This window comes from Schistocerca serialis, chromosome 1 (genome assembly GCF_023864345.2).
Source record: "Schistocerca serialis cubense isolate TAMUIC-IGC-003099 chromosome 1, iqSchSeri2.2, whole genome shotgun sequence".
Classification (NCBI taxonomy): domain Eukaryota; kingdom Metazoa; phylum Arthropoda; class Insecta; order Orthoptera; family Acrididae; genus Schistocerca; species Schistocerca serialis.
Genome location: NC_064638.1, coordinates 34968472 through 34988220, shown reverse-complemented (window position 1 = coordinate 34988220; position 19749 = coordinate 34968472). Strand labels below are relative to the sequence as shown.

Below are 19749 nucleotides of genomic sequence, written 5' to 3'. Positions count from 1 at the left end.
AGGTACATATAATCTACAGTCACGAGATTGACTCCAGTCTGCCACCAGCGATGGAAAGTGAATTTTTCACAATGTCAGGTACTGGCAAAATGTCAGAAAATAGTCAAATAAAGATTGGCAGAAGAAATGGAGACATAAAGCCAATAGGCAATGTGCCAACAAGTGGCCACGAAAGGCTGAAATATTTTGTACAGATTTCTCAGTTTATTGATACATTATGTTATACACTTAAACTTGGTAACTTTCATTAGTAAAATGCCCCAACTAACAGCAACAACAAAGGTGCTAAGTAAAACATACCTGTAAGGACATACTGTGAATCTGCACTGAAGGCAGCATCCCAGACCCAGCGTTGGTCTTCATGCTTAAGTTCCTGAAGCAGAGTAAAGTCAGATGTTTTCCATACTCTTGCAGTTTGGTCTGCTGATGTTGTTACAAGTAACCTGCAATACATTAAACTTACCTTAATCCTTTTACAGTTTAAACACCAAAACAAACTGATTAAAAAATCTGTCCTCTATTGCGATGTATCTGTATCTGTGTCATTCACATCAGAATTCCCCATCAAACATAAAAATATCCAACAGCTGACAACCAGAATCAAGTATATCAAAAATATATTGATTTGGGCCTAAAATCATGACATAGAGGGTGTTTCAAAACTCGACAGCAAAACTTCAGGAATGGATTTCTCATACAACAAGAAGAAAAAAGGCTACATCACATGGGTCCAGAAAAGCATCATTACAGATTTACTGAGTCTTCAGTTCCTACAAACTGCAGTGCATATATGTTATGCCAGCTGATACACTCTGGTTATGTATTGGAGAAAATGTTCAAAGTGACCTCCTCCTGACTGAATATAGGCATCCATTTGTTGCCTTTCTGAATTCTGCACATGATCATATATGGCTGGTGTATTTCAAACTGTCTGAAAGGCCGCCACAATGTGTGCATGGAGAGTAGGTTCATCTGGAAAAGCAGTTGAATACACGAGAGACAGTATGTGTCCCCACAGGTAAAAGTCTAGGGGATTTAAGTCAGATGAATGGGGTGGCCATGCAATTGATCCACCTCTAGCTATCCAGCACTCAGGAAAATGTGCATTCAGCTGCCTCCAGGCAGCAAGACAAATGTGGGTGGGAGCACCATCATGCATGAAATACAGTAAAGTTGTCAACGGGATGCAAGTGGCATGTCTTCTGCACACTCAAGCAATGCATTGTGTGAGAAATCTGTATAGTTTCATCCAGTAAGTCTTTCTGGTACGACTTAAGGTCCCAACAAGCTACTGCCAACAATGACTGCCAAGATGTTAATGGAAAACCTCTGTTGGTGATACGACTGGATAGTTGCATGGGGATTGGTGTCTGCCCCCACACTTGCTTGTTATGCAGTTTTCGGATTCTGTCCCTTGTGTATGTCATATATTTTCCTCCAGTAAACAACACTTGTCAGCATGCACTGCATAACAGTAACATTCTCGAATAAGTCAATAACTATGCATTTCCAGACCCACGTTGCCATGTTTTTCTTACTGTTATATGAGGAATCCATCTTGAAGTTTTGCCATTGAATTTTGAAACACCCTGTATAAAACCTACACTTATATAATACTTACGTTGAATCAGGGCTGAAACTGCATTTCAAAGCATAACGTCTATGAGCCTCAATTTTATGCTTTGGATTTAGCTTCGTGGGCTCTTCACCTACTCCTCCAGTGAGACTCCATATGTAACAATGGCCTCTATTATTTACTGCTGCCATGTATGAAGCTTCGGGGTCTATAGCTATATGCTGTATTGATGCTTCAGGTTCAGGAATCTACAGCACAAACAAATAAAAGCTTTCAGTCTGAAATAAAACACATAAATTAGAAAGCAGTTATAGTATTACAACTTACTAATTGTTCATTGTGATCAGTTTTCAAGTCCCACAAATGTATCACACCACTCTGGTCACCAACAACAAGTTCTGCCTGGTTTGGGTGAAGACAAACACAATTTACAGGAGCTGATACCTGAAATATTCTTTGGCACTGGAGATTTCGTGACCTGAAAAGATGATTATAACAATTTCTTTCTTTTGTGCAACATATACTGCAGTACCATTTATTTCACAATGAATAAAAATCACAGACAATATGAACTGCAGACACAAAATAGAGACTGCTTATCACTCTTTAACTGCACTCACAAAACCATTCACTAGATCAAATTATTCTAACTGATGCTCAATAAAGTTCTACAGTGAAAGACATGTTTCTTCTCCTTTGTGTGATATTACAAGGAATGCACTTACTTGGCCATTAAGTAAGCCATTGTTAGAAGGAAAAATAGATTAGGAAACTGATATACCAGTAAAATTATGGAATTTCCCTGAAGTAAATAGGAACAATGTAGTATAGGAAGTTTAGGTGCACACAAAGTGAACAGGAACACTGATCTTACTTGTGATTGCTGGCCAGTACGGAATAGAAGATAGAATTAACAAATTATGAGGCAGAATTGCTGATGAATACTTAGCGTCAGGAAGCAAAATGTATAGTACAGTCAATAGACACATTCACATAATAATAAAAGTGATACACTTCTTATCTTTTGAAATTCATAGTTTCTGCCTCAGGAAGTGACAGGGACAAATTGGGGAAGGTTCAAAGGAAGGAAAGGTCACCCAGACCCCACGATGAGAGGAACCGCACCTGCTGTGAGGAGAATCTTTGCATATTCATCAACTGTACTGGCACTGTAAACACCATAAACAGGAGGGAAGGGATTCATCATCGTGGACATCCATTTGATTGTGCCAACTATTGAGATGTATTATGGTGGTAACCCAGTTACTCGCATGCTTACCCAGCTTATCATAAAGGAGGTTGAAGATGATGCATTGTAACACCAAAATCAATACAAGTAAAGCAAGACCTTTGAATACCGCTGCATGTTTCAGTCATGCAGAAATTTAAAAATAAAAATAATGTAGTGAGGATGTCTGCCCTTCTTTTTAACCATTCCCAATCAGATGGCACACTTCACTTCAGTTCATTTGCAGCATACTGTGAAAATGTAATCACTCCACCAAGAAGATTGCTTGCAAATCACTTGTGTCCCATCTTGGAATAGTGCTCAAGTGTGTGAGACCTGTACCAAATAGGATTAACAGAGGATGCAGAATGTATGCTAAGAAGGGCAGCACAAATGGTCACAGGAGAGCATAACAGAAATGCTGAACAATCTAAGTTGGCTGTCTTTTGAAGTTAGATACCAAAGCCTGCTTCAAATCTTATTATTTTTTTAAGAGTCTTGATTGCAAAAAATATTTATTAAAGTGGTACCATTTCAATAAATTTTAAAAACTATATACAAATTGCTGTTTCTTTTTAATTTTTTATTAATTTATTTTTTCAAATAATGTTTTTCCAATATTATGAACCTACTTACAAAGTTTCAAGAATCAGTAATAAGTGAAAAATTTAGAAATGTACTTCAGTTCCCATGTACTGCTTACATATGGGACTGCAAAAGTTAGTTAAAGAGTCATTTAAGCAGTCTTTCTTCCCACACTCCACATGTGAAAGGCATGGGAAGAAACCCTAACACATAGTACAATGTGAAGTGTGGTGTCACCACCAGACACCACACTTGCTAGGTGGTAGCCTTTAAATCGGCCACAGTCCGTTAGTATACGTCGGACCCGCGTGTCGCCACTATCAGTGATTGCAGACCGAGCACCGCCACAAGCAGGTCTAGAGAGACATCCTAGCACTCGCCCCAGTTGTACAGCCGACTTTGCTAGCGATGGTTCACTGACAAATTACGCTCTCATTTGCCGAAACGATAGTTAGCATAGCCTTCAGCTACGTCATTTGCTACGACCTAGCAAAGCGCCATTACCAGTTACTATTGATGCTGTAAAACATGTACCATCAAGAGCGATGTTCACCATTTACGGATTAAAGTTAAGTATTCCAACAGCTATGCCATTTTTGCTAAAGTCTAACTTCCTTGTCCTGTTCCAGACCTTATGCCAGCCTGCGTGAGCTAAAACGCGTGCCTTTCGGCTTCCTCCCATAGTGGGTTGGCTCTCTTGCCAATCCACAACATGAAGTATTCTCTACCCTGCACTTCGCAGTAGTTTGCAGAGTATGTACATAGATGTATATGTCAAGTAAAAGATAGTGGAAAATAAAAGTAAAGGAGTTTCTGAGTATTATCCCATTTCCATCCAGAGCAGCTTTGCATTATCCACAAAGTATCCTGTTTTCTCGTGACATAATATGTAGTATAATCTCCCAAAACGCCTTCCTGTTCCACATGACCACAACATTCCAGCTTCATTTTCATATCATTAACAGCTTCAGTTTGTTAACACATCAGCAGATAGTGCCTAGCAAAGGTTCCAAGGTATGTAAATGGCTCACAGACTTCTTAAGTAACAGAACCCAGTATGATGTCCTTGACAGCAAGTGTTCATCAGAGACAGGGGTAGAGGCATGAGTGCCTCAGGGACACGTGACAGGACTGCTGTTATTTTCTTTATACATAAATGAACTGGTGGAAAGTGTAAGCAGCAGTCTACAGCTGTTGGCTGATGATGCTGTGGTGTAATGGAAGATGTCACCATCGAGTGACTGCAGGAGGAATCAAAATGTCTTAGACCAAATTTCTAGTTGGTGTGCTGAATGGCTGCTAGCTCTAAATGTAGAAAAATGCAAGTTAATGTAAATGAGTAGGGAGCACAAACCCATAATGTTGAAATACACTATTAGTGGTGTACTGCTTGATGCAGTCACATCAATTAAATATCTAGGCGTGACAGTGCAAAACAATATGAAATGGGGTGAGCATGTAAGGATGGTAGAAGGGGAGGTGAATGGTTGACTTTGGTTTATTGGGAGAATTTTAGGAAAGTGATGTTCAACTGTACTGGAGACTGCATATAGGATACTAGTGTGATCCATTGTTGAGTACTGTTCAAGTGTTTGAGATCAGCACCAGGTCAGATTAAAGGAAGACACTGAAGCAATTCAACGTGAGCTGCTAGATTTGTTACCAGTAGGTTCGAATGGCATGCAAGTATTATGGAGATGCTTTGGGAACTCAAATGGGAATCACTGGAGGAAAGACGACATTCTTTTTGAGCAGTTCTATTGAGAAAATTTAGAGAACCGAAATTTGAGGTTGACTGCAGAATGATTCTATTGCTACCAACAGACATTTTGCATAAGGACCATAAAGATAAGATTAGGGTGCATATGAAGGCACATAGACAGTTATTTTTCTCTCACTCAATTTGTGACTTGAACAGAAAAGGAAACAACTACGAGGGTGGTTTGAAAAGTTCTCGGAATGGAATAGAAAAAAAATTCTGACATCACTGAATTTTTTTAAATTTTTCAATGTAGTCTCCTTGTAGATTAATGCAGTTGGTCCAATGATGTTCTAGTGCCTCGATCCCATCTTGAAAATGAGTTGCCTCTAGGCCTGCAAAATAGTTGTCAACTCCGGCTACCAACTCTTCATTTGAAGTGAATCTTCATCCAACAAGAAAAATTTTCAGTTTTGGGAAGAAATGGAAGTCTGATGGAGCCGTATCAGGTGAATAAGGCAGATGTGGCAACAATTCATACCTTAGTTTGTGTAATTCTGCCATAGCGATGGCACACGTGTGCAGACGCACAACACAAGTCGTGGCATCCATCTTGCAGATAATTTTTTCATCTCTAATTCTTCAGTTAAAATGTGATATACCCTTTCAGACATCTGGCAAGCATGAGCAATTTCACACACTTTCAATTGGCGATCCTCCATTACCATTCTGTGCACTTTTGCAATGATTTCTTGAGTAGTGACACATCTTGGCTGAGATGTGCGCAGTTCATCATCTAAGCTCTTCTGACCAAATTTAAATTCATTTGTCCACTTGGCAACCGTTGAATAACAAGGAGCAGAGTCCCTCAGTGTATTCTGGAAATCAGCATGAATGTCCTCTGCTTTCACACCTTTCTTTATGAAGTACTTAATCACTGCTCGAATCTCAATCGCAAATCACTACAAGGGAACAACAACAGACCCACGCGCCACCACAGCTCTCTTCCAGGAGCACTGATGTAGCACATGTTTACAGACAACAGTCCAATGAATATCAAGTGAACAACTTGTTGCGCTAGTGCTGACCTCTCGTGGTAATTCTGAGAACTTTTCAAACCACTCCCGTAGTAATGATACAGCATACCCATCATATGTTGACTTGTGGAGTACGTATGCAGCTGTAGATAGGCTGAGCTATGATAATGATTTCAAATGACTGTGCTTGAATACAGCTCGGGTTTCAAGATTACAAACATTGGAGACAATAATAGCTCAGAAACCAGACAGCACTTGTATGAAAGCAATATATGAATATCTGACTGCAAGCTTCTTGTTGATCCCTGCAATATGTGTACAGTTTATGGAATGACTTTAAAAGAACAGGAGTAAATCCAAAACAGTACTAGTGTTCATGCCATGAGCCGCATTAGTCTTTTATTAGTTCTTGCAATTCTTTTCATAATTGCATAACATTTTTTGAAGAAGAAAAGGTACCATTCAATTCATGAACTCTTAGAAACAAAATGAGACAATAATGCTTTGTGTAACAATCACTCTGTTTCCTGCATTCTTCCAGATGCCTTTGTATGCCTCAAATCCAGCATACTTTGGTTCTCTTTCTCAGAAGAAACTTTCTTATCTCATTTCTCAACCATCCCTGGTCCATTCAAAGGTTGTGAACAAACAAAAACAGGAAAGGATTTTCTAACAGGTAGCAACAGATAAATATGACCAATTTTACTTTGAACATCATATTTCCTGGTTCTAATGAAATTCATGGGAATGGAATATTAAAGTTCAAACCTTTCTTCCTTGATTAATCACAATTTTGGGTATGGTGTTAATGTGTGCATTTTATTTTTAACAGTTACACTACTGGAAGCTGAAAAATTAGGACCCTCAAGTAATGGTCCCTGAGAAATGAAGTTTCATTCACATATAAAACAGGGTGTACATGGTACATGATCATAATCACAGACCATATGAGGTTTGAGAAGTCTGATAAAAATGTAAGAAAAAATGTTTCACAAACAGCTCACTATATTTCTCCACATAGTCTCTTTTGAGGGATAAACACTTGGTCCTCCAACTTTTCCATCCCACTGGAGAAATAGGTTCTCTCTAACTCTGCAAAATACTTTTTGACTGGAACTATCACTTCCTCATTTGACGAAAATTTCTTCCCAGCAAGCCAAAGGTTCAAGTTAGGGTAGAAGAGAAGTAACCTGGGGCTAATACTGGTGAATAGGGTGGGTGAGCAACCAAGTCAAGGCCAAATTTACGCACTTTTGCCATTGTTATTGCTGATATATGGGATGGTGCATTATGCTGATGAAACTGTACTTTTCTGTATGACAACTTTGGTCTTTTTTCAGCTGATGCAACTTTTAAATCATCGAAAAATAAAGCATAATACAATCCAGTTATGGTTCTGCCTTTTTCCAAGTAATTTATGATGATTATTCATTGTAAACCCCAAACAAACATAAGCCATCACCTTACCAGCTGACAAAATGGTCTTGCACTTTTCATCAGCCTTTGACCATTGTTTCGATTGCTGTTTTGACTTGTGAGTAATGATGGATCCAGTTTTCATCAGCACAAAAAGTCCTGCAGATTATGATTAAATATCACCAGACATTGTGTTGAAATATTAAACCAGATGTGCTTTTGACTGTGTGGAATTGGGGCAGCCAAGTTGCACAGAGCGTCTTCATAGCCAACTCTCTCTGCAGGATATTAGGAACTCACTCAGTTGAGATGCTCACAGTCTCAGCAACTAAATGAATTTTTATTCGGCAGTCTTTTATTACCATATCACGGATTTTGTCAATGGTTTCGTTTGTGGTGACCTCAACTGGATGCCTGGAGCCTGCTTCATCTTTGTTGCTCGTTTGCATTATTAAATTCATTAATTCAAAAGTATATGATCTCCAATGATGGTGCAGAGTCCATGTGAACTTCATCCAATTCTGTTCTGATCTGTGTGGCAGTTCAGTTTTCACTGCTGTGTTTCACCTGGCAGGGCCAAGAACTTGGTCCTGGAGGTTGCTTAAAAAAAGTGTTTGCCATTCATGTCTATAGCAGCAAGGCCATGTCTGTATCTAGCTGTGCTGCCCTATTCTGCTTTTGCTATGCATTTAATTTACCCCACTAAAAAGAAATTATATAATAACTATGCCTGCAGTAACTATTGTTATGCATCATTGAAAAATAAGTGATACGAAATAAAATACTGAAAAATTCAGAATGGAAGATAATATTTATGAAACTGTAAACCAATACTCATTCTGTCCTGCCAGACTGGAACTTGAACCTAGAGATCACATTCGGCAGGCAAGCTGATGGATATCTCAGATAGAGCACTGTAATAAAATGGGAACTATGGTATTCTGCATGTATCCTGGATGATTTCATGTGACCTCAACAAATACCACATGTGTACTGTCATTGTAAGCCAGTACTCGCCACAATACAAAGCCCAGATACTATCCAACATTTGCCACTTTCTTGGACAACGCTTTACTCACAAATTAAATCCTAGATATTTGGGCAAAATTAACTCCAGACATGAAACACAACTTTTAACTGTTCATTCTCCCAGTTCCATATTTGGGTACAGACATTGAGGTGGGCTGCACAGCGATGAGAGGTGAGAGCAAGATTTGCGAATGGTATCCTAGCTCACTCCCATGCCACTGCAAATGGATCCTGATGGCCTCAGCTGAGATATAGTGCACAATTATTCACAATTAGTGCTGCAATCAGCAATGGATGCACATCTGATGTGTCGGTATATGCAAGTGTGGTTAGCCAGGATGAATAGAGTAATAAAATGGAACACCAACAGCCGTCCTTACAATGTCATTTATTACATGACTTTCAGTTTTGGTGCTTCAGTGCACGATCATCCGCCCTTGGCTGATGCTGAAGGGATTGACACCATTTGTATACATGATTCATCAGTAGCCAACATCCATAAAAATAGTTATAGATGTTGGCCACTGATGAATCATGTATACGGATGGTGTTAACACCCTCAGATCCATCTAAGACCTGAAGATTGTGCACTGAAGCACTGAAACTTGTAGCCTTATAATAAAAGGCACCATAATCATGGTTGTAGGTGTTCCATTTTATTACATAAGTGAATGGTGGAACTCCCTCAGACCTCCAATACACGTATGGACATAGAAAAACAGGATGAGTACTGGTTTACAGTTTCATACATATTATCTTCCATTATGACTTTTCCAGTATTTTATTTCTTATCACTTATTAATGCAAGCATAGTTATTATATAATTTCTTTTTGGTGGGCTAAGTTAAATGCATAGCAAAAGCAGACTAGGGCAGCACAGCTAGACACAGACATAGCCTTGCTGCTATAGACATGAATGGCAAACCATTTTTTAAGCATCCTCCAGGACCAAGTTGTCGGCCCTGCCAGGTGATACACAGCAGTGAAAGAGGGGAGAATTCCATAGTTTTGTCAAGTGTTAGGCTGTTCTCAGCCAGAAACCAAGGTTAACACAGGATTTTAAATATCAGACCTCTGACATGGAGAAGAGAGATTTACATACATGTACAAGACTGGTGTGCTTCCAAGCAGCAACCAATTACAGTACACCTCCAAGTCTTTAATTCTTAGATAAACCTACTCCTTTGTACCTAAGGCATTCATATTTTACTCATTTTCATTTTGCATCATACTCACCATCATTAGTGACGTTACCACAATGAGACACTTTGTATAATTATCAGGACACATAGAAATGCATTAAACCAACCTTAGATCCCATATTCTTGCACTGCAATCTTCTCCGCCAGTAAACATCCATTTCCCATCCTCTTGAAAGCCAACACCAGTTACATTCTTCGACACACCTTCATAGTTTATCACAGGATTTGGGTTATTTGAAGTTAAATCATACATTCTGATATGTTGGTAACCTATAAACATAAGAAAGCCTCATCATGAAAGAAGTTGTTCAGCACTCAATATACATTATATACTTTGTTCACGACATACTGAACAAACTGCCAGGGGTGTGTGCAGAGAGGAGGGGGTAACCTCTGCCCACCAATTCCCAGCACATGAGCAGCTGAGTGGCAAATGCAGGGTGTAGTATGGAGAGATGGAGAGGTGGGAGGGAGACACAAGCTACTCGGAGACACAAGCTACTCTTTTGTCACACAATGCTGGCACTATGCATGTACTGACCGGTTTGCCACAACATGGCAATCACTTCGTAACAACTACAGTACACGAGGGTAGTAGTATTAGATTATCAATGTCAGCAGCGGCCTGACAAAGCATTAAGGGACCAAAGTTGACTGACTCCTGCTGATTCAGAATTTAGGGTGCCCTCATTCAGGACATTGTGAACAAACCACAGATTATTCTCATTTTCAGTTTTGAGATACAGAACAAAGGAAAGAAAAAATTAAGAGGCATTAAAGATGGTTTTGAGTATAAAAAGTAAAATAGTATAATAATAAACATAAGTTAAGAAATCATGTAAATGCACAGAACATTGTCTTATTGTTCACTGAACAAGTATACTATAATTGTAAACTGAGCTTTTCACATAATGAAAAGTTGTAAAATGATTCACACAACGTGAAAATAACTTCCTAACTTTCATTCTTACATGTAGCTTGTACAAATTATTTTGTCTTTCCTTCTTCTCTTAAGGGTCAACGAGCTCATGAAAACTGTAGGTCATCATACTGGAACTCTACCACAAATTTGGTTATATAAGGAATGAAGATCAGGGTTTAATATCCTGTTGATGATATCATCTTTACTAATGGAGCAAGGGTTCAGAGTGGGAAACGATATTGGCCACATCCTTGCCTTAGGAAATATCCCAGTATTTTCCTCGAACAATTTATGGAAACCACATAAACCATCAATCTGGAAGCTTGGCATGTGTGGTCAAATGGAGAGGGAGCGGTAACATGAAAACAGTGCAAAAATGACAAGAAATTTCAGAAAATTATACGCTATGTCCAACACAGCACATTTTTCAGTTGCTCACTGATCACTAGCCTACATGAATGTGCTTGAGAACTGATCAGCTGCAGAAAGTATTTTGGGCAGGAAAAGGCACACATTTGCAAGCTTGCCTGCTGTCAAAAACAAATCAGACAATGTTACTGAGTCCACACACTAAAATAACTGCTGTCAGACAGGAAAAGAAAGACCATAAGCTAACAGTAAGACTGAATTTCCCAACCACAAGTGGAAATCACTGAAAGAAACAAATTCCTTCATTTACAGGCTCACACATTCAAAGTCTGCAAATCTATATTCATTTCATCGTCACTGATGTGCAAGTCGATAAAGTGGCATCAACTAAAAGGCTTGCACCAAATGGCCAAATGCCACAGAACTGCCCGCCCACAAGTGCCATACACACATTTATTTATTTTATTTTATTTTCTTTTTTGTGTTCACAATGACAGTGCTGAATGAAATACCGATAATGGTGAGAGCACACTCTGCTTTAAATTGTGTGAATTATTATACTTGCAACCTATGCTACAGCGGTTAACTAACCACTGATGTAAGCCAGATATTTTTCTTGTTATATTACAACATTTTATGTTGTTACTATTATTATTTATTCCTAGGCAACCATAGTACGTCAAAAGTGGGAAAAATTATAATTGCGGGGAAGGGGCAGAAGACAGCAACCAAACTCTGGATCTGTGCCTGATGGCCAGGTGGAGGTTTGGAACGGAGCCATCCTAAATGCAAGTCGTGTCTTACCAACATACTACCTTACTTGCTAGGTTTGGCAACAGGCTGCCAAACCTGTTCTCATTTCTTGGAACAGTAGAAATTAACTGAATGCAAAGTAACAGGCAAAAGAAGAGTATTTAAGCTGTTATTTGCCCAGAGCCTGTGTATGTCCGTTTTCCACAATGTGACATATTTATGCACAAATTCAATCTATTTCCCTTCTTGTTATAAACTAACTTTTGGTTTTTCCTGTCCATTTAATCTAAACCAAGAGTAGCACATAACATCTGCAGAAAATCATGCAAGTTACACTCATTAAACTTCACACCATGTAGGCAAACTAACTTGGCTGTAAACCCGAAAGCTTTAGATCACTAAAAACAGTGCATGTCTGATTACAAAGAGGATTAATTATAAAAACTGATAAAAAGAAGTGCTGTTCTGATAACAATCACTTGTAGAAGCGCTTCAATGTGTTACAAAGAAAATATGCTGACTTAAGCACCACACTACCACTACTGGTAATTACTTTATTTCTGCCTATGTAACACTTTGGTCTATACTGACAGCTTTCAGTGTACGAGCTTCACTAACCTCTGAACTCTTAAAAGAAATAATTAAGACCCTGAAATTGAAAAAAATATAAAAATAAGTTGATCTTCATCAATGCGTCTGTGCATGATATTGATATGCCATAACTTGCCTTTTCTAGTCTAAATCACTATGTGCAAATAAAATCTTCCGAATTTTATCACTGTTAAGCAGGTGTAAAGAAAAGAGGGTTGCAGTAACACCATCTGAAAAGTGAGAAGTATTACCCATAAAAATTATCAAAAAAAGCTCTTTCAAATGTGATCTCTAGAAACATAGGAAAAGTTATAGTTATTATTTCATGTAATAATTAATACACTATTTGTGCATTATTAGTGATATAACATACATAAACAAAGATCAGTCAAAAGATACACAAAGAATGCAGCTTGTAACCAAAATGTGTTACACAGCAGAATAGTGTCAGCACATTGTAGTAAAATGACCTGAAGATGAGCATTTGAGATTGTCAGAATTGGTAATCTGAAAACATAAATATGATTGCACCTGGCAATAAAAATTATTTTAACAAATGCAACAACCATGAGCACCTTCAAATGGTCATAAAGACATACTTACGAAATTATTAAATACAAAAATTGTAACTGTGGAACAAACTGTGTACACAATTCTAAAGTTACATGCACACTGAGACCTCAAGAAAGTTCCACATCAGTGATGAAGAAAATAAAAAATGACTACCACATTTCATCATGAGAGATACTTTTCTAGTCGGACTATATAAAATAAATTAACTTACCTGCCGCAGCAATTAGTTGTTTATCGGGGCTGATATCCAGTGAGTTGACTTGCTGTTTCTCTGTCAAGGATACACAAAATTACTTGAACATGTAAATTCAACATCTGGTTTTTTTAAAAAAAATAATAATAAATCGTTGACACACTATAAATGCACGTCTTGTCTAAGGATACAGAATCAGTGTGCTGAGCTGTACGTTGACAGACGCCAGTATGGGCCTGCCATAGCTTTATTGTATGATCATATCCTCCAGTTGCCAATATAACCGTTTCATTGAGGCCCTGACTATCATTCGTCATTTTTTATAGTTGACAGACGATTTACTGTCTTCAAATCGATTAATCACACTGTTACTCAGAGTAACATAATATTCCGGTTGTCAGTAAACAATATAACCTAACGTAAATAGGAAATTTGCTTAATGATTTTGTGCCGTCACTAAAGCTTCTTTATTTACCCACACTACATCACTTGTAAACAATAACATCGTCCAAAGATATACATAAAGATATATCACAAATAGGACCACAAGCCAACATAACAGTCGCGACACTTCGCCTCGATTTTGTTGTCCACCGCGCCAGCAGCGCCCCAAGCGGCCAGTAACTTAAACTGTGAGTTCGGCGCGATCGTGAAAGCAAATAGTGGTTGTTTATTTTGATTTCCACAGTGGTTTTTACTAGCGGGAGCGTTTGTAGCGCAATAAATTGCAGCAACAACAGGAAGAAGACACCACAGCTGTCTTTTTTTAGGTTTCCTAAGGATCCTGAGAGGTATATACCATCATGTTGCTGAACTGTATCGTCAGGATTCACTTGCAAACTACATGTGTATTAATGATTAATGTTTCGTTTTAGGAGCAGAAAATAGCTAGTTAATAGCAGACGAGAAGACCTTATTAAAAACGATCCAGTTTAAATATATAATAATATTAATTTTTGTTCGCTATATTTCGAACAAAACCAGTTCATGCACGCAGATAATAATAAAGTCGTGTGGAATGTAGTACCCACACTGCTTGACATCCCAAATAAGCCATCTCAACTGACGATAAAGAAGAAACTGCCACAAAGATTCGACAATCCATCTAAAGCTGTAAAACAGTCATAAGCAGCCGGTTCAGCTGTCCATGTATCAGTGCCAGATTCGTGTGAATCGTCAACACAGACCTGCTTTGACGATGAATTGGTTAGATTAAGTGCAGTTATTCGTGTCTTACAAAATGGTAATGTTTGGTATGTACTTCATTCACTTCTGTTATTAGTCACTTAATTTTTCTGGCCTCCTTCGTGTGATGACATTATTTTGTTAGCACCTTGTTAACTGACAGATTGTTTGCAAATTATTTAAAGATCTGGTTTTGCGTGAAATGTAATGTAATCAGCTCATTATAATGTTTTCAACATATTTCACCTACTATTTGGCAGTTGCTTGTCCCACTTAGAATAATATAAAGATGAAGGTCGTACTTGTGGCAACAGGCGACAATGACACAGTAGGCCTACAGAACGATAAATGAGCTGTCGATCGCGTTTGCATGAAGAGGTACATGTCTGTGCTTCTTACGTGTGAATCAGAGTGTTTACATTCTTTTGATATCAACAAGGTAAGTTGCAATTCTATCCAGCGTCACAAAAGTTTCTTCATGAATGTGTTGTAGCTTGGCACGCGATTCATGGTTTTCGGCCATACTTGCGCTTATTTTAGAAACATATATGCCTTCTGATACTACACACACCCTTGGAGGCAAGAAAATAACTCAAATATTTCGTAAATTACGTAGGAAATGGATGCAAAACAAACATGCTTACGACGCGTCTGATGTTCACCTTACTCGCCGCTTGGAGCGCTAGAGTAGCTCGATCTGTCAAACGGTAACAACTTTTACAGCAGTGAGTGTCGCGACTGTTATGTTAGACTGTGAACAGGACGCTCTTCTAAATAATCCATCTTGAATGAACATTGAACACTTCGAATTAAGGTCGATTCACACTAGACATCAATGGAACGAAAAGGACCTTTATAGTGACAGAGCGAGAACTTTCCCATTTTCGAACAGTGAAAGTGAGGTTATGAGATATGTAGTTTAGTTGGTCTGGGATATCATTTTTTTTAGCACATCGTTTGTAGATATGATACAGGGTAAGGGGTACACCGGTACAGTAGTCGTTGTGACTACATGGTCAATACTATCAGAGAACATATTAATGTACATTGGTTGTACATATGGTATCAATAGTTGTTATATGAGGCTACATGGTCAATACAAAGGAAATTTAGACGGACTCACACACGCAATGAAAATGGCACAACACCTAATGAAATACTGTATTGGCACTGCAGTTGCCTATGTGAACACCCAGTTTTCAGTGGCGTCACTCAAGTTTTTGTCATGCCATGAAAAGTTCAACTTGGTTGTGACACATTAGCTGAGTAGCTTTCAGAACGAGCAGATATGTGTGCGGGGCTGCAGCAATTCATTCCATCACATGGTTACTCAGCAATTAGAATCTGTCGTTTCAGACATACTGGTGGTTCAGAGCCATATGTTTCGAATGCTAAGGTTTTTGAGCTTCCGATTGTTTCAAATCAGAGTTGCTGTTACAGGAAGATTTTGGTACAAGTGGCTAGATATACAGCAGCTTTTGGACAAAATTGTCGTCGTTGGTTGCGAGATGTGAAGTGGCGAGGGTTGGTGTGTGTCTCCTTGCTACTGCATGCCACTTTTCGTGGATCTTCGAGGGCCTATTTGCTGCTGCAGAAATTCCTTCTGCCCTCCGAGATGTAGGGAATTTGCATGGCAGGGCCTGGACGTTGGCCAGATGCCCATGTGTGGTGGGTGGTAGGGTCATTGCAGCACCGGATACGTATAACAGTGCCAATGAAGATGACCCCTGACACTCTTTGGCAGCCCTCAACTTTGTCTCCCTTTCCTTGCCCAGGCATGGAAGATGCAGTGGCGACAGAGGTGACGTAGTCCTCCAGGACTGGGTTCACAATCCAGCCCAGGAATATACTAGGGTTAGGCTCCATACTGAGTGAAACATCATTCATAAAATCTTCGCACATCTGGACCTGGCAGAGGAGAGGAAAATAATGGCAAGCGTTCTACAAACTAAGAAGTGTAGGGAGAAAACTAAACAAGAGTATGCAGAAAAACGAAAGGTAGAACAAAAAATCCTCCACAGACCATCCAAATAAAAGGAAGCAAAGGCAAAACGGCATGCCAAATCACCAAAGCACAGGATCTAAGGGCAGCACAAGGGGCCAAATGCCCTCACTGTTCCCCTATTTCCCAGTGCAGAACACGTGAAGATCTTTTCCTGGCAAAATCAGCCAGAGTGACAAAATAAAATTGACATCGAAGATTCTTCAGGACTGAAATAGCATCATGGTCATGCTCAAGGAAAACTAAATATCCCAGTACACCTTCCCAGCAGGTGCACAAACTTCACTCAAAGTTTTCAGGGGCTTCCCTGCTTGTACAGAGCCTTCTGATATCAAAGAGGCTACAACAACCGAAGGTTATGATATACAAGCAATACAAAAGCACAGGTCCAGCATCGATAACCCACTTTATTTAGCGACTCTCACAGAAACACCACAACATAGGAAACTATTCCAGGAGACAAGGCAGACCTTCCTGACTGTCACGCCAAAACCACTGAAAAACGGAACAAGGACAGTGCAGTGTTTCAATTACCAGGTTATAGAACACATTAACTCTGATTGCAAAATGTCTCTAAAATGTGTTCACAGTGCAAGAGACCATGGATCTGGGGCTGTAACTGGAAGCAAGGCGATCCCCTGAAATGTGCATACAACACTTCACAACTGCATTTACAGAAGTCATCAAGCTTGTAAATAAACTCATGCAGACCATGACAAAGAATTCTGTAAACTCTCCGCTGACATTAGCTCTGCAGTTAGGTCCTCGCAGCCTCCTGCGATCTCCAGTGTCGCAAAAATCCACCATGACTAGGGCAGTTGCGCAGGATTTCAAATTGGGCACATTTTAAGCCAATTGCCTCGTTCAACAGGCACTGAAATTCAAACAGTTCCTGGCGGACGAAAACGTTGACATATGCCTGCTGTCAGAGACTCACTTTAAACAAGGAATTTGAGTAAAGGCACCAGACTACCTCAACTACTGACAACACTGACCTACTCCAGGGGGCGGGGTAGTAATTTACGTCCAAAAGGAGATTCCGCACACCAAGTATACCTGCCAGACATAACGTAGTTGGACACTAACAATAGAGGTAGCGACAACCACAGGTCCAACTATGGTTGTGACATACCACCCTTCCACCCACACACTAGAAGAAGACAACATAGCAAAATTAGGGGCAAGTTCATAGCTGGAGGCGACCTCAACACAAAACACACAGATTGCCATTCCAGATGTGCAAATAGATGCGGGCCGAAAACTGAAGCACATCACGCACATCCACCACTTACATGTGTGGGGCCTTGAGAAACCCACGCACTTTCTCCTGAACGGTAGCAGGTCGGGCGTCCTCGATATAGCTGTTACAGAATGTCTCGCATTATTTGTGTCCATGACAAAATGTCATCTGACTACAACCCTGTAATCTTTGAGATTTACGTGAGCAGGTGGCAATTGAACACCCAGTATTGTATCACAAACAATCTTACCAACTGTGAACTATACAAAGAAAACAACTGCAGAAATCACAAACTCCCTACTCCCAACAGAAGACACAAACAAATGCTGATAAGTTACAACAATATGATTCTGCAAGCACCAAAGGGTACAACACCTGATTCCCCTCCAGCCCCACCTCACACCCAGTGACTGCCAGCTGTTTGGCCAGATTAGGCACCAAAATAGCATCACGAAAGAATGGAAACTAGCTCGAATCCGTTCACCAGGGGGTTGTTCAATATGGTATCAAGAGAGCTAAAACTGTCACTCACTGAGCACAGGAACCAGCAATGAGTCAAACCGCCTCATGACGCTTAAAGTGCAGGATAAAAGCCTCTTGCAAGCCCCCAAGAAGTTCACTAACAAAACGACGAGAGAAGACTAGTGGTCAGTGTTCACGATAAAGCCAAGGCACTAGCCGACGTGCTCGAGAAAAATGTTCACTCCAGCAGAGGCATTGGACTGGGAACATGAAAGAACGCTCAGACAACAGTTAAATGCATACCTTGCAGCAGAAGATAATGCATCTGACGACATGCCTGCCTTCTCGACAGAGGAAGCAGCTAAGCCATCAAATCATTGCCCTCAAAGAAAGCCCCAGGTCATTATTCCTCACCAATGAGTTGCTTAAACACCTGTCCCAGCTAGCGATGGAAAAGCTGACAGAAACTTTCAATGAGATCACGTGAGAGAAAAAATTCCCGAAACAGTGGAAACATGAGGAAGCGTTCGCGATCGCTAGGCCTGGAAAAGACCCCATCTTCTCCAAGGGCAGCCAACAAGTAAGTCGAGTACCAACTCTGAGTAAACTATACAAGCTCTTCATAATGGTTTACACTGAATAATACATACACAGAAAAGAAATGCTTCCCCAATTCCAGTTCGGAGTTCTCAAAGAACATGCAGCACCACAGAGAGTGGTCGAAGCTGCCACAGAAGTCTTCAGACTGAAAGGCTACTGCGACTTTTTTCTATCAGACGTAGCTTAGGAATCCAGAAGTGGGTGGCACACTGGACTTCTGTACAGGCTGTACACACTAGGATTACTGACCAAGTCGTTAAATTGCTGAGCCGTTAACAAGCCAACCATACTTTCTGTGATGAAGTTGATACCGTCAAGTGGTCCCCATGGACCACACGAGCTGGTGTCCCACGGGGATTGGTGCTAGGCTTTGTGTGGTACAACTTGTGTGCTACTGACACACCAACTGCCCCAGAGAAACAAACAGCTGAGTATGCTGATGACGCAGATTTTTTCGTCGCCAGCAGCAATAAGCACCTGTTACACAAAATCGAAACCTGGGCCAGGAAACGGTGCATCACAATCAGCTGTGACAAGACTGAGGCCCTGATGCCTGCACAGAGACAAGGTAAACATTTCCCAGTACACCACAGACAAGACAACATCCAGTCAGACTACACAGGTGGGACATACCTTGGAGAGGGACAGCTAAGTACCTAGGCATAACCCCAGATCAATGCCTCGCTTGGAGAGTTCATATAAACGAGCTCAGAAAGAAAGCCAGCATGAAGCTGAGTGAACTCTACCCTAACAGTAGTCAGGTGGCAACACCGAGAGTGAGGCTCTATTGAATGCTTGTGTGATCTGTAGTAGGAAATGCCCATCCTGTCTAGGTCTACTTAGCCAAAACATATTCGAGAGACTGCAAAAAATTCAGAATAGGACACTGCATTAGGCACTGCATGTCCCGTGCCTAGGGAATTACTCAAATCAACCTCAAACATACAGAAGACCCAACTCCATCCTACCATAAATGAAGGGTCATGAAAAAGAAATAAAAAGCATTTAAAGTTAGGCCTGATGTAAAAAGTTGGGAGTTTGCTTTGCACGCTACCATAATAACACATTGTGTTGAAGGAAATGTCCA

General features: G+C 40.0%; 1 protein-coding gene across 1 annotated transcript in view; it reads right to left on the bottom strand.

Moving 5' to 3' along the window:
* Window positions 1-13690, bottom strand: part of LOC126461130 (target of rapamycin complex subunit lst8) — a 47100-nt gene extending 33410 nt beyond the window's left edge. Inside the window, exons 1-6 of the mRNA XM_050095972.1 lie at window positions 13365-13690; window positions 13192-13243; window positions 9880-10042; window positions 1904-2054; window positions 1622-1824; window positions 301-443 (exon numbers count right to left, since the gene is read on the bottom strand). Of these exons, the coding sequence (XP_049951929.1) occupies window positions 301-443; window positions 1622-1824; window positions 1904-2054; window positions 9880-10042; window positions 13192-13243; window positions 13365-13490 (838 nt within the window). The 5' untranslated portion in view covers window positions 13491-13690. The remainder of the gene's footprint in view (window positions 1-300; window positions 444-1621; window positions 1825-1903; window positions 2055-9879; window positions 10043-13191; window positions 13244-13364) is intronic.
* Between the last annotated feature and the right edge of the window lie 6059 nt (window positions 13691-19749).